The 16084-nt window shown below is 28.9% G+C and overlaps 2 protein-coding genes across 2 annotated transcripts; one reads left to right on the top strand and one right to left on the bottom strand.

Annotated features, from left to right (window-relative positions):
• The first annotated feature begins 4654 nt into the window (after positions 1-4654).
• On the top strand, positions 4655-9832 carry LOC127261685 (proline-rich receptor-like protein kinase PERK3). The gene is made up of 7 exons (XM_051289984.1): positions 4655-5300; positions 6050-6100; positions 7999-8127; positions 8228-8344; positions 8537-8871; positions 9251-9511; positions 9608-9832. Exons 1-7 carry the CDS (start codon positions 4712-4714, stop codon positions 9830-9832), a joined length of 1707 nt encoding a protein of 568 aa, XP_051145941.1. The 5' UTR covers positions 4655-4711.
• A 377-nt stretch (positions 9833-10209) lies between these two features.
• Positions 10210-14413, bottom strand: LOC127261724 (benzaldehyde dehydrogenase, mitochondrial). Its single transcript, XM_051290072.1, has 12 exons — positions 14042-14413; positions 13842-13959; positions 13341-13475; positions 13119-13261; positions 12873-13026; positions 12556-12785; positions 12304-12393; positions 11870-12043; positions 11589-11726; positions 10848-10985; positions 10694-10755; positions 10210-10611 (listed from the first exon to the last, which is right to left on the bottom strand). Exons 2-12 carry the CDS (start codon positions 13900-13902, stop codon positions 10338-10340), a joined length of 1599 nt encoding a protein of 532 aa, XP_051146029.1. The 5' UTR covers positions 13903-13959; positions 14042-14413; the 3' UTR covers positions 10210-10337.
• Between the last annotated feature and the right edge of the window lie 1671 nt (positions 14414-16084).

Genomic DNA, 16084 nt, shown 5'->3' with positions numbered 1-16084 from the left:
TCCACTAAATTTATCTCATTACTAATTTTGAGAAAGTTAACAAATCAACATTTAATTATTACTCTACATTCAATACTTATTTACAACAAATACCACTAACTTTATTATATTTTCTCTGTTTATTTACTTTACTTTTTAATTAAATTTTCAAAAATATCTTCAACTGCCTATCATCTTTTCGATAAAATATTCATTTTTTAAAAAAAAAATTATGCCGAATACAAATGAACTAATTTTAATGGACGGAGGGAGTATTAATTACCTTGAAATAACAATAAAATATGTATTACACTATAAAAATAATACTCCCTCTGTCCCATAATAAAGTATACATTTTTTCATTTTAGTCCGTCTCATAACAAAATATTCATTTTTTTTTAATAACTGTATTATCTACTTAACATTACAAATACCCTTACAATTTACAATATATTACACAAATATGATTACCTTTATATCACACAATACTAATAAGGTTATTTTAGTAATTTCTACTTTATTCCTACTAAATCATAATATAATACTAATATTTTTAAAACTTCCTATAAAAAGTAAACGGATACCTAATTATGAGATGGAGGAAAGTACGAAGTATGTCAATTTTGTTGTTTTCTTAAGTTTGACCGTTATTTATTGGAAGCTTGAGGAATAGTGTGTGGAGTTAAATACAAGTTATAATATCCAGAGCATATGCTCCTAAAAATCTAAATGCATTTTTAAGTATATAAAATTTTAATGTATAATTTATATTCAATAAAAAAAATAAATAAATGCATATTGTATACTAAATATAGATATGTTATATAGTCCGTAAGGAATGATCTGATGGTACAGGGGTTGGACTTGTGATCGTAAGGTCATGTCAAACATAGTTCGCCTGTGCAGGGCAATTATATAAATTTGATTACATATAATTTAAGACCACCAAAAAATATATACAAAATTCCTATCATAATATATTGTACTCCTTTTTTCACTTTTTTTTTTTATTATTATTATTTTTGTCATTTAAAATTATTCCAATTTCTATTGTTAGTAAAAATATACTATTTTTTTTTTTTTTACTTTTCGTTTACTCTAAAAATAAAAATCTATATTTTTATATATTTTTCTTAAAATTTGTATCCAATCAAATGAAATATAATTGAATGACGAAAGAAATATGATGGATCGGGTATGACTAAATTTAAGATCCGACTTAAATAAGTATCACTAGACTCGAAATCTTAATTGGACCAAATTAATCTAATATATACCCAATAAGATCAATAGACTTGAAATACTTTAGCATCTATGAAAATTTGTTTTTTTAATAACTTTTAATTTATTTAATAATTTTTAACTGTTTAATCAAAAAAGAAAACAAATATAAATATTTGATAAATCAACTTTTGAAATAATCTATTAAACCTAAAAGGCTTGATTTTGAAATAATGTCATTTTAAAATAGGTTTTTTCACTTTAATTTTCACTATTTTTTATTTGTCTCTAAAATTAATTATTATTAATATATTTTTTATTGAAAGATATTTCCTTCGTCCCATATAAAATATTCATATTTTTTATTTTTGTTTGTCCTACATAATTTATTATTTTTTAAAATAATATAATTATACATTTTAACCCATTTTAAAATTTCATTAGTTATAATTTTTTTAATCTTAATTAAATTATTTAGATATTTTAATCTTAATTTATAATTATTTTTATTATATTATAATTATTTTTACTAATATGTTTTTTAATTATTTATTAATTATATTTTACCTAAAATTTCATATCGGACATATTACAGAAAACGGAGAAAGTATATTAATTATTTTAATACATTTCTTCTAATAACATATAAATTATATAAAGTTAAAGTAATTAAAATTATTTTACTATGTAAAGTATTTTATTTATAATTTTTTTCATCTATTTAAAAAATAAATATATTAGTAATTTATTTATACATCTTTTACACATAATTTTTTATTAAAAATGAATATAATAATATATATTTATTTAAAATTATAAATTTAATGAAAATAGATAAATTAAAAATTAACTTAATAAAAATAAATATAGGTATATAGTTTTTACATTTTATATTATTTTTAATAAAAATTTCATATTTTCAATGTAATATATATTAATTTATTATAAAATATTTTAAAAATAACAAAAACAAATATTTTTTTTAAAAAAATTCATAATTGTTAATAACTAATTTTAAAAATTTTAAGAAATCTTATACATCGAAACAATACCATTAAATATCTTGAATTATCATTTTATATATAAACTACTCACAATTATCTTATCAAATATCTTAGCACATATAGTTAATATATTCAATTAATCATTAGCTAATCGAATAGTTTACAACTAAAAATAAACAACTAGTTTCAAACATTCCTCTAGACTAAAAAATATTTCCTCCGTCTCATATTTATATATCAATTTACTTATTGCACGAAATAAATATAAAAGACTAAACTAACCTTTTTAGTATTATATGATATAAATATAATGACATTTGTGTAATATATTTTAAATTGGAATGGTATTTGTAATGTTAGGTAGATAGTACAATTACTAAAAAAAGAAAATAGATATTTTATTATGAAACAGATCAAAATGAAAAAAATGAATAGATTGTTGAGAGACGGAGAGTGTATTACTCTCTCGGTCCATCAAATGTAAGATTTATTTATTTATACGTTCAATATTCTACTTATTTACATATATGCCACCAATATCTATACAATCAAATATCCAAAATCAATTAATATAATACTCTTTTTGTCCCGCTTAATTTGTAAACTTTTTCTATTTCCGTCTGTAGCACATCATTTGTCATTTTCTTTTTAAAATATAATTATACATTTTAATCATATTTTAAAATTTATAATTTTTTTATTTTAATTAAATTATTTAGTAATCTTAATTTATAATTATTTTTACTAATATATTTTTTTATACTAATTATAGAATACCTAAAATTCTGTACTTAAATTAAATGAGCAATTTAATTGGGACGAGGAGACTAGTATTATATTTATTAGAATTTATATCCAACTCGTTAGCACAAAACAACGGAACATAGGGGGGCTAGGGGTATCCCAGCGCCCAAAATGTGTCTACGAGAGCGGTTTTTTTGTGTTTTAAATTTAAAAATAATTATTTTATATATTTTTAATAATTTGCTCCAGGTTTTAAATTTTATTTTCAATTTTGTGTAAAAAACAACAAAATTTATTTTTTATTTTATTTTATTTATTTATTTATTATAATGTAAAAATTCGCAACCGCTACTCGTCGAGTGTCCTTTGAGTAAATTTTCAACTGAATCTAATTTCGACATACTACAAGCAATAAAATTTATTTTTTTCAACTACATGCACATGGTTCTTGTCCCATTTTTTTTAACCGTTGCATAGGTTCAGTTTCTTTAGACAAATTTCTCTAAAATTTTACTATTTGGATCCTATATTTTTCAAAAATATATATATATTTATAAAATATCCTATCAATATTATTTTAATACCTAATCAAAACCAAATTTCTTCAAACTCAACTATAAGGTGACGTTTGATACAGAGAATTGGATTTTAAAGAAATGAGAGTAGATAATAGAATTGGAGAGAAATAGAATTGAGTAAAAAATAATTCTCGTTTGATAAAAACAGATAATTCAGTTGAGAAATGTAAACAAAAATACAGTTATATGAATTGATAAAAAAAAAAAAATGATTAACCGGATAAAAAAAAAGTTTTAACGAATGAAAATTAATGAAAAATATTTTTGGTGATTTTTTTTTAAAAAAATTATAAATTATATACAATATTTATTAAGATTATATTTTAGTATAATTTCTTAAACAATCGTAAAAATTAAATACTTAAACAATAAATTAAATTTGATTTTGTAAAATTAAAATAATACAATTTTAAGAAAAAATATAAAAATTAAATAGTACAAAAAATTAAAAAAACTATACTGCAACATTATTTTTCTTTATTTCTCTCAATATATGAGAGAAATGAAAATATAGAAATAGAAATTATTGATATATATTGTAATATATATCTATATTTATTTTAATATATCAAATATGAGAGTGTCAATTTATATCATTTATCTGACTCAAACAAATAAAAAAAATGAAATCATTTCTACTTTTCTGATCTCATTTATTTGTTCCAAAGATACCCTAAAAAACATACCAATTCCTCGTCCTTTCAAACTTAAAAGCTAATTTTGTTACAATAATGAGCATATTTATTTATTTATTTATTTTTTTTATGAAGGGAGAAAGTATATATAATACACGACTCATATATTAGGCCCAAATTAAATAAATTGGATCCGGTCGAGTGTTGGATCTATCTGAACTCAATTTTATCCCTATATAGTATAATATTGGTCCCACTAATTTTGTCATTTAACATCTTTTTTCTATTATTAGAAATTTGTCATTTACCATTGTTTTCGTACCCTGTCGTTTTCTTCTCTATAATTATACACACACTGCATTTGGCTGCTGCTGAATTTATTATTATTATTTTATTATTATTAACCCATTCAATTTCTTGTAACACTAAGCCTATGACTGCTCCATTTGTCACTTACAATTCATATAAAAAAATTCAATTCCTAAAAGTCCATACATACATACATAATATATATATATATATCTTCCCCTAACAAATCTCAAATCTCTTTATGAACATAACAAAAATGAACCCTTCAAACACTACACAAGTTCCATCATTCTTAACCTTATTTTTCGCAATTTTCTTCGTCGTCGTCGCGGCGCAATCTTTGTCCGAGAATTGCATCGGGTCATCTTGGAATGACCCGAGTCGCGGGGATGGCAATTGGGGCGGATTTTTGAAAAACACCACTTGTGCATCGCCATTTGAACGTTATTTATATGCGCTCGCAAGAAAAGCAAATCAAACCGAAGAAATTTTCCCCAGTAGTCGAGAGCAAGAGGAGTGTTTGAGTAGAATAGAAGATGGATTCGGGTGCGGCATTGAGAGGTTGAGTAATGGTCAGGATGGATGTTCGAATTATACGGTTAGGGATGTCGAGGATAAACTTGGAGGCGAGTTGCGAGAATTGGACAAAAGTTGTAAGAATTTGGGGCCGGATAGCGAGTGTGGCGAGTGTGTCACGGCGTGGGAGAAGATTTGGCGATCGGGTAATGAAGGAAATAAATTGTGCACGTTTGCGGTGCTCGTTTTGTTAATGAGTCGAAGAGTTGAAGATACCAGATGGATACAGAAATTATATGATTGTCTTCGAATATGTAAGATATACTCTCTTCTCATTTAATTTTTTTTTTTTATTTTTTTTTGCTTGTCATTTAAATTTCTTTTCGTTTTGTTTTTTTAGTAAAAAAATACCATTTTTTTTACTTTTTTTTTATTCTAAAAAGTAAAAAAAAAAATATTTTTACCTATTTTTATTAAAATTTATTTTCGATCAAATCAGCACACAATTGAATGATGAAACAAGTATTTATTTGTGTTTCCATATAAATACTATTCAGAATACAATAAATTTTTTTTTTAATAAAAAGTATTCAATACATTTTTTAAATTAAAATGTTTTATTTAGATTTTATTTTTTATTGAAGCTATTTTACAAAATTTTCAAATACAAATGGAAACATTTAATTTAGTTAATTTTGGGCATAGTTTTATGTTTTGAAGTTCAATTATTATCGCATAAATTGTACAAGACTATTGTTTTGGGACGGACAAAATGGTAAATAAGACTATTGTATTAAAACAGATGAAGTATTATTTATCAATGCTATATTTTGTTTTACACATAAATATTCAATTTTTATCATGTTCAATTTTATTTTTTTTGAACTTCAAAAACAAAAACCTCTATAATTAAATGCCAAAACTATTATTCAATTTGTTGAATTATTTGATTTTATATATTCCTAAATTAACATATTTTTCAATAATTTGTGGCTATATTTGTCTTTGAAGTTGGATTTTATTAGGTTTGTCGTTATAATTTATTACTCATTTTACACAACAGCTGTTAATCATAGTGAGAAAAAACACGGAAAGAAGCCGGCACTCGTTACAGGTATATATTTATTTCTTTATTTATTTAAATTACACGTAGACGGTAGTAGCTGTTATGTGTTAACTATGATTAGTTAATACATTAATGACCATACATAATATATATATATATATATACACACCAGTAGCAAATATTATATAAATTGACAGTATAAAATTTAAATATTAATATTATACAAAATATAAATAACGATAAAATAATCTGTATATCAAATATGACAATTGATTTAATTACAAATATATTAACACAATATAAATAAAAAACTAGAACAAACAGCACATGCTAACATTTTGTACAATATATATATTGTAAAAGTAGATATATTTGGAAAGATATTTGATTGTTATATTTGAAATTTTTTAGAAATTTTTATTATAGATATAATTTTTTTTTTTTTCTGAATCAAATATTTTTGTTTATTTATTATATTACATTAAAGATGATTTATATTCGAAATATATTATATTAAAATTTATTTATATTATATCAATTAATTATTTAAATTTAAAATTTTACTATTAAAAAATTCACAGTTTTTTACTGTCATAAAAAAAAAGCATTTTTTTTTTAATTTTCATATATATTTTTATTATTAAAACTAAAAAATAGACTATTATCATGTCATTCAAATTTGTACTCAATTTTTTTTGTAAAATACAAAAGAAATGAACACAAATTTTGATGATGGAGGAAATATAATTATTACTCATTTACCTTAGTCCAAAAATGAATAAATTTTTACATAACAAAATGACTGTTTTTAAAATTATATTGTAATAAATATAATAAATATATACATAATTTTATAAAAATAAAGAATTTATATTAAGTAAAAATTAAAATAAAATATTAATAATATAAATTAATTTTAAGATAGTTAATATATGTTCTAATATTAATAAAAACTCAAATTAAAACCAAATAAATTTTTGTGAAATTAAAAGACATCTAAACCTCCGATACCTCCCCTTTTTGTCTGTTGTATACGATTCGCTTAGTGTGACTTGCTTTTCTTAACCTAGTTTGCAAGACTATTAGATTCAATCGAAAATTTACCCAAAATACTTAAAAGAAATTATTGTTGGTAATAAATAATGCTATTTTTTAAAAATATATATCAACAAAATATAGGATAAACATAACTAATTTGAAATTAATTATTATTGCCCTCTGCCGTGGCCACTTTACTACACCAAAATTTAGAAAGAAAATAATTAGCAAATAATTATAAATATATTAGTGAAAATAATTATCATATATTATCTCTATCCGGCTTTAAGGATCTCATTGTGCGTTGATATTTGAATATTAATTATTATATCAAAACGTAGTACAAATTAAAAAAAAAAATTGCAAAAATACTTTTATTAGTATTTTCTAATATTAATAGAAGAACATTTGTATAAAAAATTATACAAATATAAGGATATTTTTAATGTTACGTACAATAATGCAAACAAAAAGTAAATGTGACTCTTAGAGGCGGACGGAAGAAGTAATATTAAGATTAAAATAATTAATCAATTTAATTTAAATTTTAAAAAAATAAAAATTAAAAATTTTAAAATAAAATTAAAATGTATACTTCTTTTCTAAAAAAAATGACAAAATAAATGAGACAAACAAAAATAAAAAAAAGAAAAAAAAAAGACTATAATAAATGGGATGGAGAGAATATTATTATTATTATTATTATTATTATTATTGTTACTATTATTATTATTATTATTATTATTATTATTATTATTATAACGTGGTGTATTTGCTTTGCTTTCTTTTTCTTTGAAAAAAAATGACATAATCTTTTTTTTAATATTATTTACAAAATAAAATTTATATTAAAAAATAAAATAAAATTCCACATCCTATTTTCTCCTTACCTTTCAAAATACTTATAGGCCTTGAAGCACTGCTCGGCACTGTAGGCGGAATATTGCTAATATCAGCGATCATATGCCTACTTCTGTTCCAAAAACGACCCCGTATCCGAACCCGAGCTCGAAAAACTCCACCTAAAGAAGTTGAACGTAAGATTCATTTTCTTCTTTCTCTTCTCTTCCCTTTCCCGATTAAAAAATAACCGAAAAATGAATGATAACAATAAATAAATAAATTTCCCCTCGCCAGCATGCTACGACCCTTTTTCCCAAAACTCCGGCGCCATAAACGTCATCTCGCTAAAAGAAGTTTATCTCGCCACGGACAACCTCAGCGCATCGAACTTCATCGGCCAGGGCGTCGCAGGTACTTTCTAACCCATCCCATTTCACCAATGCAAAACACGAAAAATCTTAGTTTGCAAGGAATTAGGTTCGATCGGGGGTTCGCTCAGTGCGCACTCCCGAATAGTAGCTGCGGGTTCCCATTTCATTAAAAAAAAAAAAAAACGAAAGAAAGAAAAACAACATAAAATCGATTGTGTTCTTTTTCCTTCAGGGAAAGTATACAAAGGCGTTTTGTCGAACGGGCAGCGAGTCGCAGTGAAGCGCATCGTCAACGACGGCCACATTGAGACGTTCGTTAGAGAAGTGACCAATCTATCGCGCGTCAAGCACCCGAACTTGGTTGAGTTAATAGGCCATTGCGACGGGCGCGAAGAGAGCTTTCTAGTCTACGAACTCTGCGACAACGGGAACCTATCGGAGTGGCTATTCGGTAAAGACAAGTTTCTAACATGGATTCAAAGACTTACGATAGCTATCGACTGCGCCAAGGCCCTATGCTTTCTTCATACATATCTAGACGGTTGCATTGTTCATCGGGACATTAAGGTGAGAACTATCTACCATCATTTAAAACATGTAGTAAACAATGCAATTAGAGTTTTTAAACGAATCAAGTCGTTCATGAACTTAGCTCAGTTCGACTCAGTTTAAGCTCGTTCGCGAACGTAAACGAGCCAAGCTGAACAATATAAATAAGCTCGTTTTTGTTAACGAACGAGCCTAAATGAGCTTATTCGAACCAAACACGAACATAGGCTCGAACAATAAAATTGCTTAACAAACTGAGCTGGAATTTTTAACAAACGAACACGAATCTTATTTGTGAATGTTAATGAACGTACACAGACACTTAAAATTCTGTTCGATTCAGCTCGTTAACAGCTCTATGCAATCCTAATGAATTTTTAATTAAATCGATATCTAGCCGACAAACATCCTTCTTCGCGATGGGTTTCAAGCGAAGCTATCTGATTTCGGGCTATCCAAAGCGATCAACAAGGAGCTTTCTTATGTGAGCTCGGAAGTTCGAGGAACATTTGGCTACGTCGATCCCGAGTACCAAAAGAATCACCATGTTCATTCTTCGTCGGATGTCTATAGTTTCGGCGTAGTTCTACTACAGCTTCTATCAGGACAGAGGATTATCAATCTAGAAGTCGCGACACCTATGACTTTAAGTAAAATGGTACGGTACGGCGCTAGTGTTCTTCTATTCATTACATATCCTAATGTTTTTTCGAGCTAACTACTTCTCTATTTTGTATGATTGATCGTTTCGCAGGCTAAAAATGTAAGAAAGAGCGGAGATATATTGGAATTCGTGGATCCAAAGCTAAACGGAGAGTATTCGAGGGAGGCTTTTCTAATGATATTGAAGCTAGCTTTGTGTTGCACGGGGCCTAAGCAGCATCGCCCGTCTATGGACAAAGTTGCTGCCGTGCTACACAAGGCTTGCCGTATATCAGAGGAAGACGAGTTCCTTACCCCATCATTTCAGTCGGCATAAATACATCTATATGTTCGGGACATTGTCCAAATACGACATGTTAGAAAGAACACGATGTAAATGCAACAGAACAGGTATTCGACAGATTCTATTGATTGAAATTCATGCTTACAAAAAATACCACAATAGAACGATGAAATTATCTCAAATATATACAAAATCTAGAGTCATACTCCTAAAGTTTCATTCTATTTGTAACTTTTAGCCATATCCTAAGACATTCCGAATGATTCAAAGTATAAAAGTTAGCGCAACGAGGAGTATAGTGACTGTTCTTAAAACAAAGACGAGCAATGCCCTTAATTCTGTTCCTATAGTTTTCACTATCCTTATCATCTAGGATTCTCGGGATACTTGAACTAAAACACACGAAAACAGAATGAAACATCATTATTCGATTTTATAAATACCAGCATATCAAAGAGTCAAGATTCATCGAAGGAAAACAAGCGGGATTATTTCATCTATCCTATAAAACTCAAGTTCTTCGAAATTCTTAGAAGGCTTACAACCATGCCGGATTTGTCACAGGATTAACGACTGCCTTGACTTGCAGGTAATTCGTCAGACTGTATATGCCCTTTTCCCTTCCAATCCCGCTCATTTTATATCCACCGAATGGAATTGCAGCATCAAAAGTATCAAAGCAATTAATCCATACCGTGCCAACTCTGAGAGCTCTCATCAAGGTGTTGGCAGTGTCTAGGCTTTGAGTGAACACTCCGGCTGCAAGACCATACCTGGAGCTGTTCGCCCTTCGAACCACATCACCGAGATCCCTGTAGTAGCAAATGAAAATTAAGAAATTATTTGACCTGTAAATGGATTAAGTATCATGCACGTTAGATTCTTGCAACATACTTGAACTTCAAGATACTCTGCACTGGTCCAAATATTTCATCCTGTGCAATCGGCATGTCATCCTGAAATATTCTCAGTATATGACTGTATAATTAGGGATAGTCCATAGATATAGAAACCTAATATACACATTTTAGCTAGGTGACGTATATACCTTGACATTGGAGAATACAGTTGGCTGAATGTAATACCCCTTTGTACCAAATCTATCTCCTCCGGTTTCAAGGGTAGCTCCGGATTCTTTGCCATATTTAATATACTTGAGAATCTTTTGAAATTGCTCTTCATCGATCTGGTGTTCACAAATAATAGACAATTTGCATGAGATAAATGGTACAAATTAAGACCTGTTCTTTCTCGAAATATTTACTTGTTATTAGCATCTGAGGAGACGACAATCAGAAACGATCCGAAGAAGACAAAGAAAACACTCGTGCTTCAACCATTGAAAGCAGTTTGAATGTGGTTTAAAACCCCAGCTGTACTTCAAATCACTTAACAAGATAAGTTGTCAACTGGAAGTGGAAACATTTTATTGTTTATAGCAGCTTCTTGATTTCTTAAAATAAAATTCGCGACGCATAGATGATAGATGATTCCCTTAGACATAATATATCCCCAATGTCACTAAGAAGTGCAATTATAGAGAAATTCAATATCCAAAAAGCCATAATTAGCATACTTCTAATTGACATTTCTTTGAAAACATTTCAACTGCTATCTTTTATTCAAATCTAACTCATGATTGTGTTTTCAACTAGAAGTTAAAAACTGAAGAATTTGTAAGCACTAATTATAAATAGAGTATGCTTATAGGTACAATGAACGGGAAATAAAAAGGAAACATGCATAAAAAATGATTCCAACAATCAAAAGGAAGAGCCCAAGTGTTAACCTGAGGGCCTTGCTCCATGCCTGCTTTGAACGGGTCTCCAACAGCACGTTTAATGGCGCGTGCCTTTGCTTTCTCCAAGAATTCATCATATACCTTCTCATGCACGTACGTCCTGGAGCCTGCACAGCAACATTGTCCCTGCAGAGGTTTCCCATTGCATTAAATATGTATGCACCGGAATCAATAGATACCGAATCAGCAATTAGTGATTAGCAAGTGATAAGAAAAGATGCACAATCAATCATACCCAATTAGAAATTATTGACAAAAGCAAGAAATACCTGGTTGAAAAACAGGGCAAAGTGCGCTAGTTCGACAGCCTTATCCACATCGGCATCTTCACAAACAATAAAAGGAGATTTCCCACCAAGCTCGAGAGTAACTGGCTTTAGATTGCTTTTGGCAGCCAACTCCAGAACAACTTTGCCGGTTTCAGTTGAGCCCGTGAAAGCAAGCTGCATGTGATAAAATCGAAACGTCAAGATGTATGTATAGACATAAGCATATATAATATCAACATACAACAATGTCTAAAGATCAATTAATTCAATTGCTAAAGCTGGTAATACTAATTAAGATGAAGTTGCATACATAGTGATCTGTGTGAACTTGATAAAGATAGTAAACCACTTCAGAACATCTAAAGAATATAGAAAAAACAATGATAAACTAGTTCTGATTAAACTCATGAATTGGATTATTGAGCCAACTTTACCTTGTCTACATCCATGTGGCTGCAAAGAGCAGCACCAGCTGTCGGGCCATATCCAGAAACAATATTCAGAACACCTTCCGGTAATCCAGCCTACACATATAGCAAATGGTGTATGAATAATATTACCCTTCTGTATTTCAAACGAAAAAATTAAATTGCGGTGATAAATCCCCATTTTTAGAAAACATAGACGATTTCTCCAAAACTAAGCGAAGGATTCTTGTAAAGAGCTTGTCCCTGTTGCAACACTACCTCGTGCAATAACTTTCCAACAAATAATGCTGAAAGTGGAGTTTGCTCGGCTGTTTTGAGAACAATAGTGTTGCCAGTTGCCAGCGCCGGACCAACTTTCCACGCAAACATCAGAAGAGGAAAGTTCCATGGGATGATCTGCCCCGCCACACCGATTGGCTCATGCAATGTTTGAACATGGTGAGGCCCATCAGCTTGAACGGTAAGGCCATGAATTTTGTCCGCCCATCCTGCAAAACAGTCGAACAAGGCGGATTATATTAAAGTGATAAATAACTGATATCCCATTAGCTCATATCCCATCATTCATGACCTACCGGCATAGTATCGAAATAGCCTAACAAGCATTGGCACTTCAATGCTAGCAGACTGTTCATACAGCTTCCCATTGTCCCAAGTCTCGAGTGCAGCAATTTCATCATTGTGCTTTTCAATCAGATCAGCGAATCGCAGCAGTATCCTCTGCCTTTCCTGCAGCATTTCCACAGAAAAATTAGATTAACATCCATGGAAGAACATAGAACATAAAAACCAAAACGACACAAAAGATCGACATCCCATACATAAGCAGTCATTCTAGGCCACGGCCCTTCGTCAAAGGCTTTACGCGCAGCAGCTACTGCTCGATTGATATCTTCTGCATCACCCTCAGCTACATGAGTGATCACCTCACCGGTCCTGGGATCCAATGTAGGGAAAGTTTTACCTGATTCAAAGTTAGATCGATTTCTTCAACAAGAGCTGCTTTCAGCACAAATGCGAAAAAAACAGTATAGAACCCTCACCCGATGCTGCATCAACAAATCGTCCATTAATGAGAAGCTTGTCATATTCTACACTAACAGGCGGCTTGATTGGATCCTCAAGAGCAGCAGCAGTGCTGAATCGGTGAATTCCTCTACCCAAATAAGTTTTTTGCCCTGAATTGAGTGTTTGAGCAGAAGTTCTTCACTCATGAACAAATTCACCATAACAATCCAAATCCCAGAAATCAGAGAATCAAAGCAATCTCTTACATACTTTTGTATATGTTACTAACTCAAGATCAAAAGGAAGTCATAGAAACAGTCCCTAAATAAGCATCATATCTACTCACAGAAATCATTCAATTCTGCAGACACAGTGGGCTCCAAAGGCCCAACAAAATCTCAATCACTGCCAGAGATATTATTATAAAATTCAACTCATCAGAACTGACCTAGCTATCAAAATCGGAAACGATGTTCAGAAAATCTACACCCAAATTTGGGTACACCACAAATTAAGAACACCATCATCAGTCATACCTCCACGAGAAAGCAACGGAAGAGAACGAGAAACAAGCGATGAGATTCTGCGACTCGCCATTACCACTGGAAACCGGAAACTGAAATTGAGACTCGTCTCCCAATTCGATTAGTATCTCTGATTCAAATGAACAAAAGCCATCAAACACAAAAGCAAAACCAATTTCAGAATCAGTACATTGAAAACTACGATTTCATACCAATCAAATGAAAATTGTGGACATAAATGGGAAAGCACACACTGCTCGCAGAAGTAGGGCAAATGGCACTGAAAAGACTGAATAAGCAACAAACAAACCCACCATACGCATATAAAGCACTAAATCGGTGTGATTAGGTTTACTTTTCCGTGGTGACTTCGAAGATTGAATTAACTAATAAGTAAATATCTAATTGGATATCAAGAATCAACACGATATCCTTATCATCATGTCTGGATTAGCTTCAATTATATATTGCATAGTAATTGGATCGAGACTGCCGACTGCAGCAGCACACTACACCACGCATGCGACCAAATCGGAAAGCAGATACGACGAATAAGCTGATGTCCGATGCGATCCCATCCAACGGTCCGAAAGCTGACAAGGCAGTAAGGGAACTTTGCCTCACCGTTGATCTTCCGCCATTGCTGGCTGAAATTACATACGTCTTCTTATTATGAACATTTTTGTAATATTTCAGTCAACACAACTGAAAATGCAGCGATTTGGTTTGTTATGACCACACATATTAAATTATTTGAAAGTTTTTGAAATAAAAAATAAATTAAATTAAATTAATAGTAGTATCATTACATGAAAATTTACATTCTCCATCCCTAACACGTTGTAACAATTAACTTTTGGTGCGGGTAGTTGAATATAACTCCTTTAGTCCCAAACATCTGCAACATTTTATTTTTAGCATGTCCAAAACACTTTGCAATATTTATAAAATAAAAAATAATTAATTATACTTAATCTTTACTTCACACTTCATCATCCCACATCGTTCAAATAAAAAAATAAAATATATATTTCTCTCTCCATCACATCATCTAATTTCTAAATTATTCTACTTAATACTACCAACCTAAAAACCCGTGCCTAAAGCAAATATTGCACCTTGTTTGAGACGAAAAGAGTATTAAATAGGATAATTTGATAATCCAAATAATATAATGAGAAAAATATATATTTATTAATTTTTTATTTAAATAATGTAATGAGATAAAATATGAGATAAAAATTAAGTATATTTAATAATTTTTTAGGGGCATTTGGGATTTGTAGTTGATTAAAAATAATAGTAGTAATTATTCTATTAGTTAATCAAAGTGTACAATAGGTTTTTGACATTTCTGTCATTAAATTTTATATATAAAAAGTATTGTATGTTTAATAGTATATTTGTAATTTAAATAAAAATTAAAGAGTATTTTAGTATTAGTATATGATTACTTTTACTGCAAAAGGAAATGAATATTTTTGAGTTGGAGGACATAAATGGTAAAAATGTTATTTGAATCATCACAAATAGAGTACATGTATTAAATTTAGAATAGTTAATATAATTAAAATAAAAATAATAAATCAATAGTGATTTCAATATAATTAAAATGTATAAATTTTAATTTTAATATAAAAAATCTGGAGATTTTTTTGAAAGATTTTGTCTAAACTTTTACTATTTATCATAATTTTTACCTTATAAATATCCAATTAAATATATATCTTTTTATTTTCTATATTATATTAAAAAAAATTACATTAAAAACATTACATCAACCCATATTTATATAATATTATACAACTATTTCAATTCAAATATCCAAACTCTAAAACAAACGCACTCATCAATTTTAATTTTATTATAAATAATTTCAATCAATTTTAATTATACCATTCAAATATTAATGAAAATTGTTGGCGTAGACATAACAAAATTGACAAGACCGCTAACTTGGACACAACACAGTCGAATTGAACTTCAATATTTTCAAATCAGTATAATTTAATTTTGACTATATCAATTATTTTAAATTCTATATATATTTTTTAATATAAAGAATATAACCAAAAAAATAAAATTTTAGATCAAAACAGAAAGATACGCGGTTGTGTGACAACATGGTCGTATATAATTGTACACAGTCGTATTGTTTCCAGGTCAGCTTTTCGTTAATTTTTTAACGGTTGAATCAAAATTGATTGAAAATATTTATAATAGACTAAAGTTAATCCTTCACTCAACATTTTTCA

This window comes from Andrographis paniculata, unplaced genomic scaffold, assembly GCF_009805555.1.
Source record: "Andrographis paniculata isolate CXL003 unplaced genomic scaffold, ASM980555v1 Contig64END, whole genome shotgun sequence".
In the NCBI taxonomy this organism is placed as follows: domain Eukaryota; kingdom Viridiplantae; phylum Streptophyta; class Magnoliopsida; order Lamiales; family Acanthaceae; genus Andrographis; species Andrographis paniculata.
The sequence above is the reverse complement of the archived record's forward strand: the minus strand, read 5'-3'. Positions and strand labels throughout refer to the sequence as shown.

What these genes read in the sequence shown, in the direction of transcription:
- LOC127261685 (XM_051289984.1), top strand. Translation starts at nt 4,712, where the DNA reads ATGAACATAACAAAAATGAACCCTTCAAACACTACACAAGTTCCATCA. An exon ending in ATATGATTGTCTTCGAATAT is followed by an intron (nt 5,301 to 6,049) that starts GTAAGATATACT and finishes TTTACACAACAG; the next exon opens with CTGTTAATCATAGTGAGAAA. An exon ending in CATCGGCCAGGGCGTCGCAG is followed by an intron (nt 8,345 to 8,536) that starts GTACTTTCTAAC and finishes TTTTTCCTTCAG; the next exon opens with GGAAAGTATACAAAGGCGTT.
- LOC127261724 (XM_051290072.1), bottom strand. Translation starts at nt 13,902, where the DNA reads ATGGCGAGTCGCAGAATCTCATCGCTTGTTTCTCGTTCTCTTCCGTTG. An exon ending in ATTTGTTGATGCAGCATCGG is followed by an intron (nt 13,262 to 13,340) that starts GTGAGGGTTCTA and finishes ACTTTGAATCAG; the next exon opens with GTAAAACTTTCCCTACATTG. An exon ending in CAGAGTATCTTGAAGTTCAA is followed by an intron (nt 10,612 to 10,693) that starts GTATGTTGCAAG and finishes TTGCTACTACAG; the next exon opens with GGATCTCGGTGATGTGGTTC.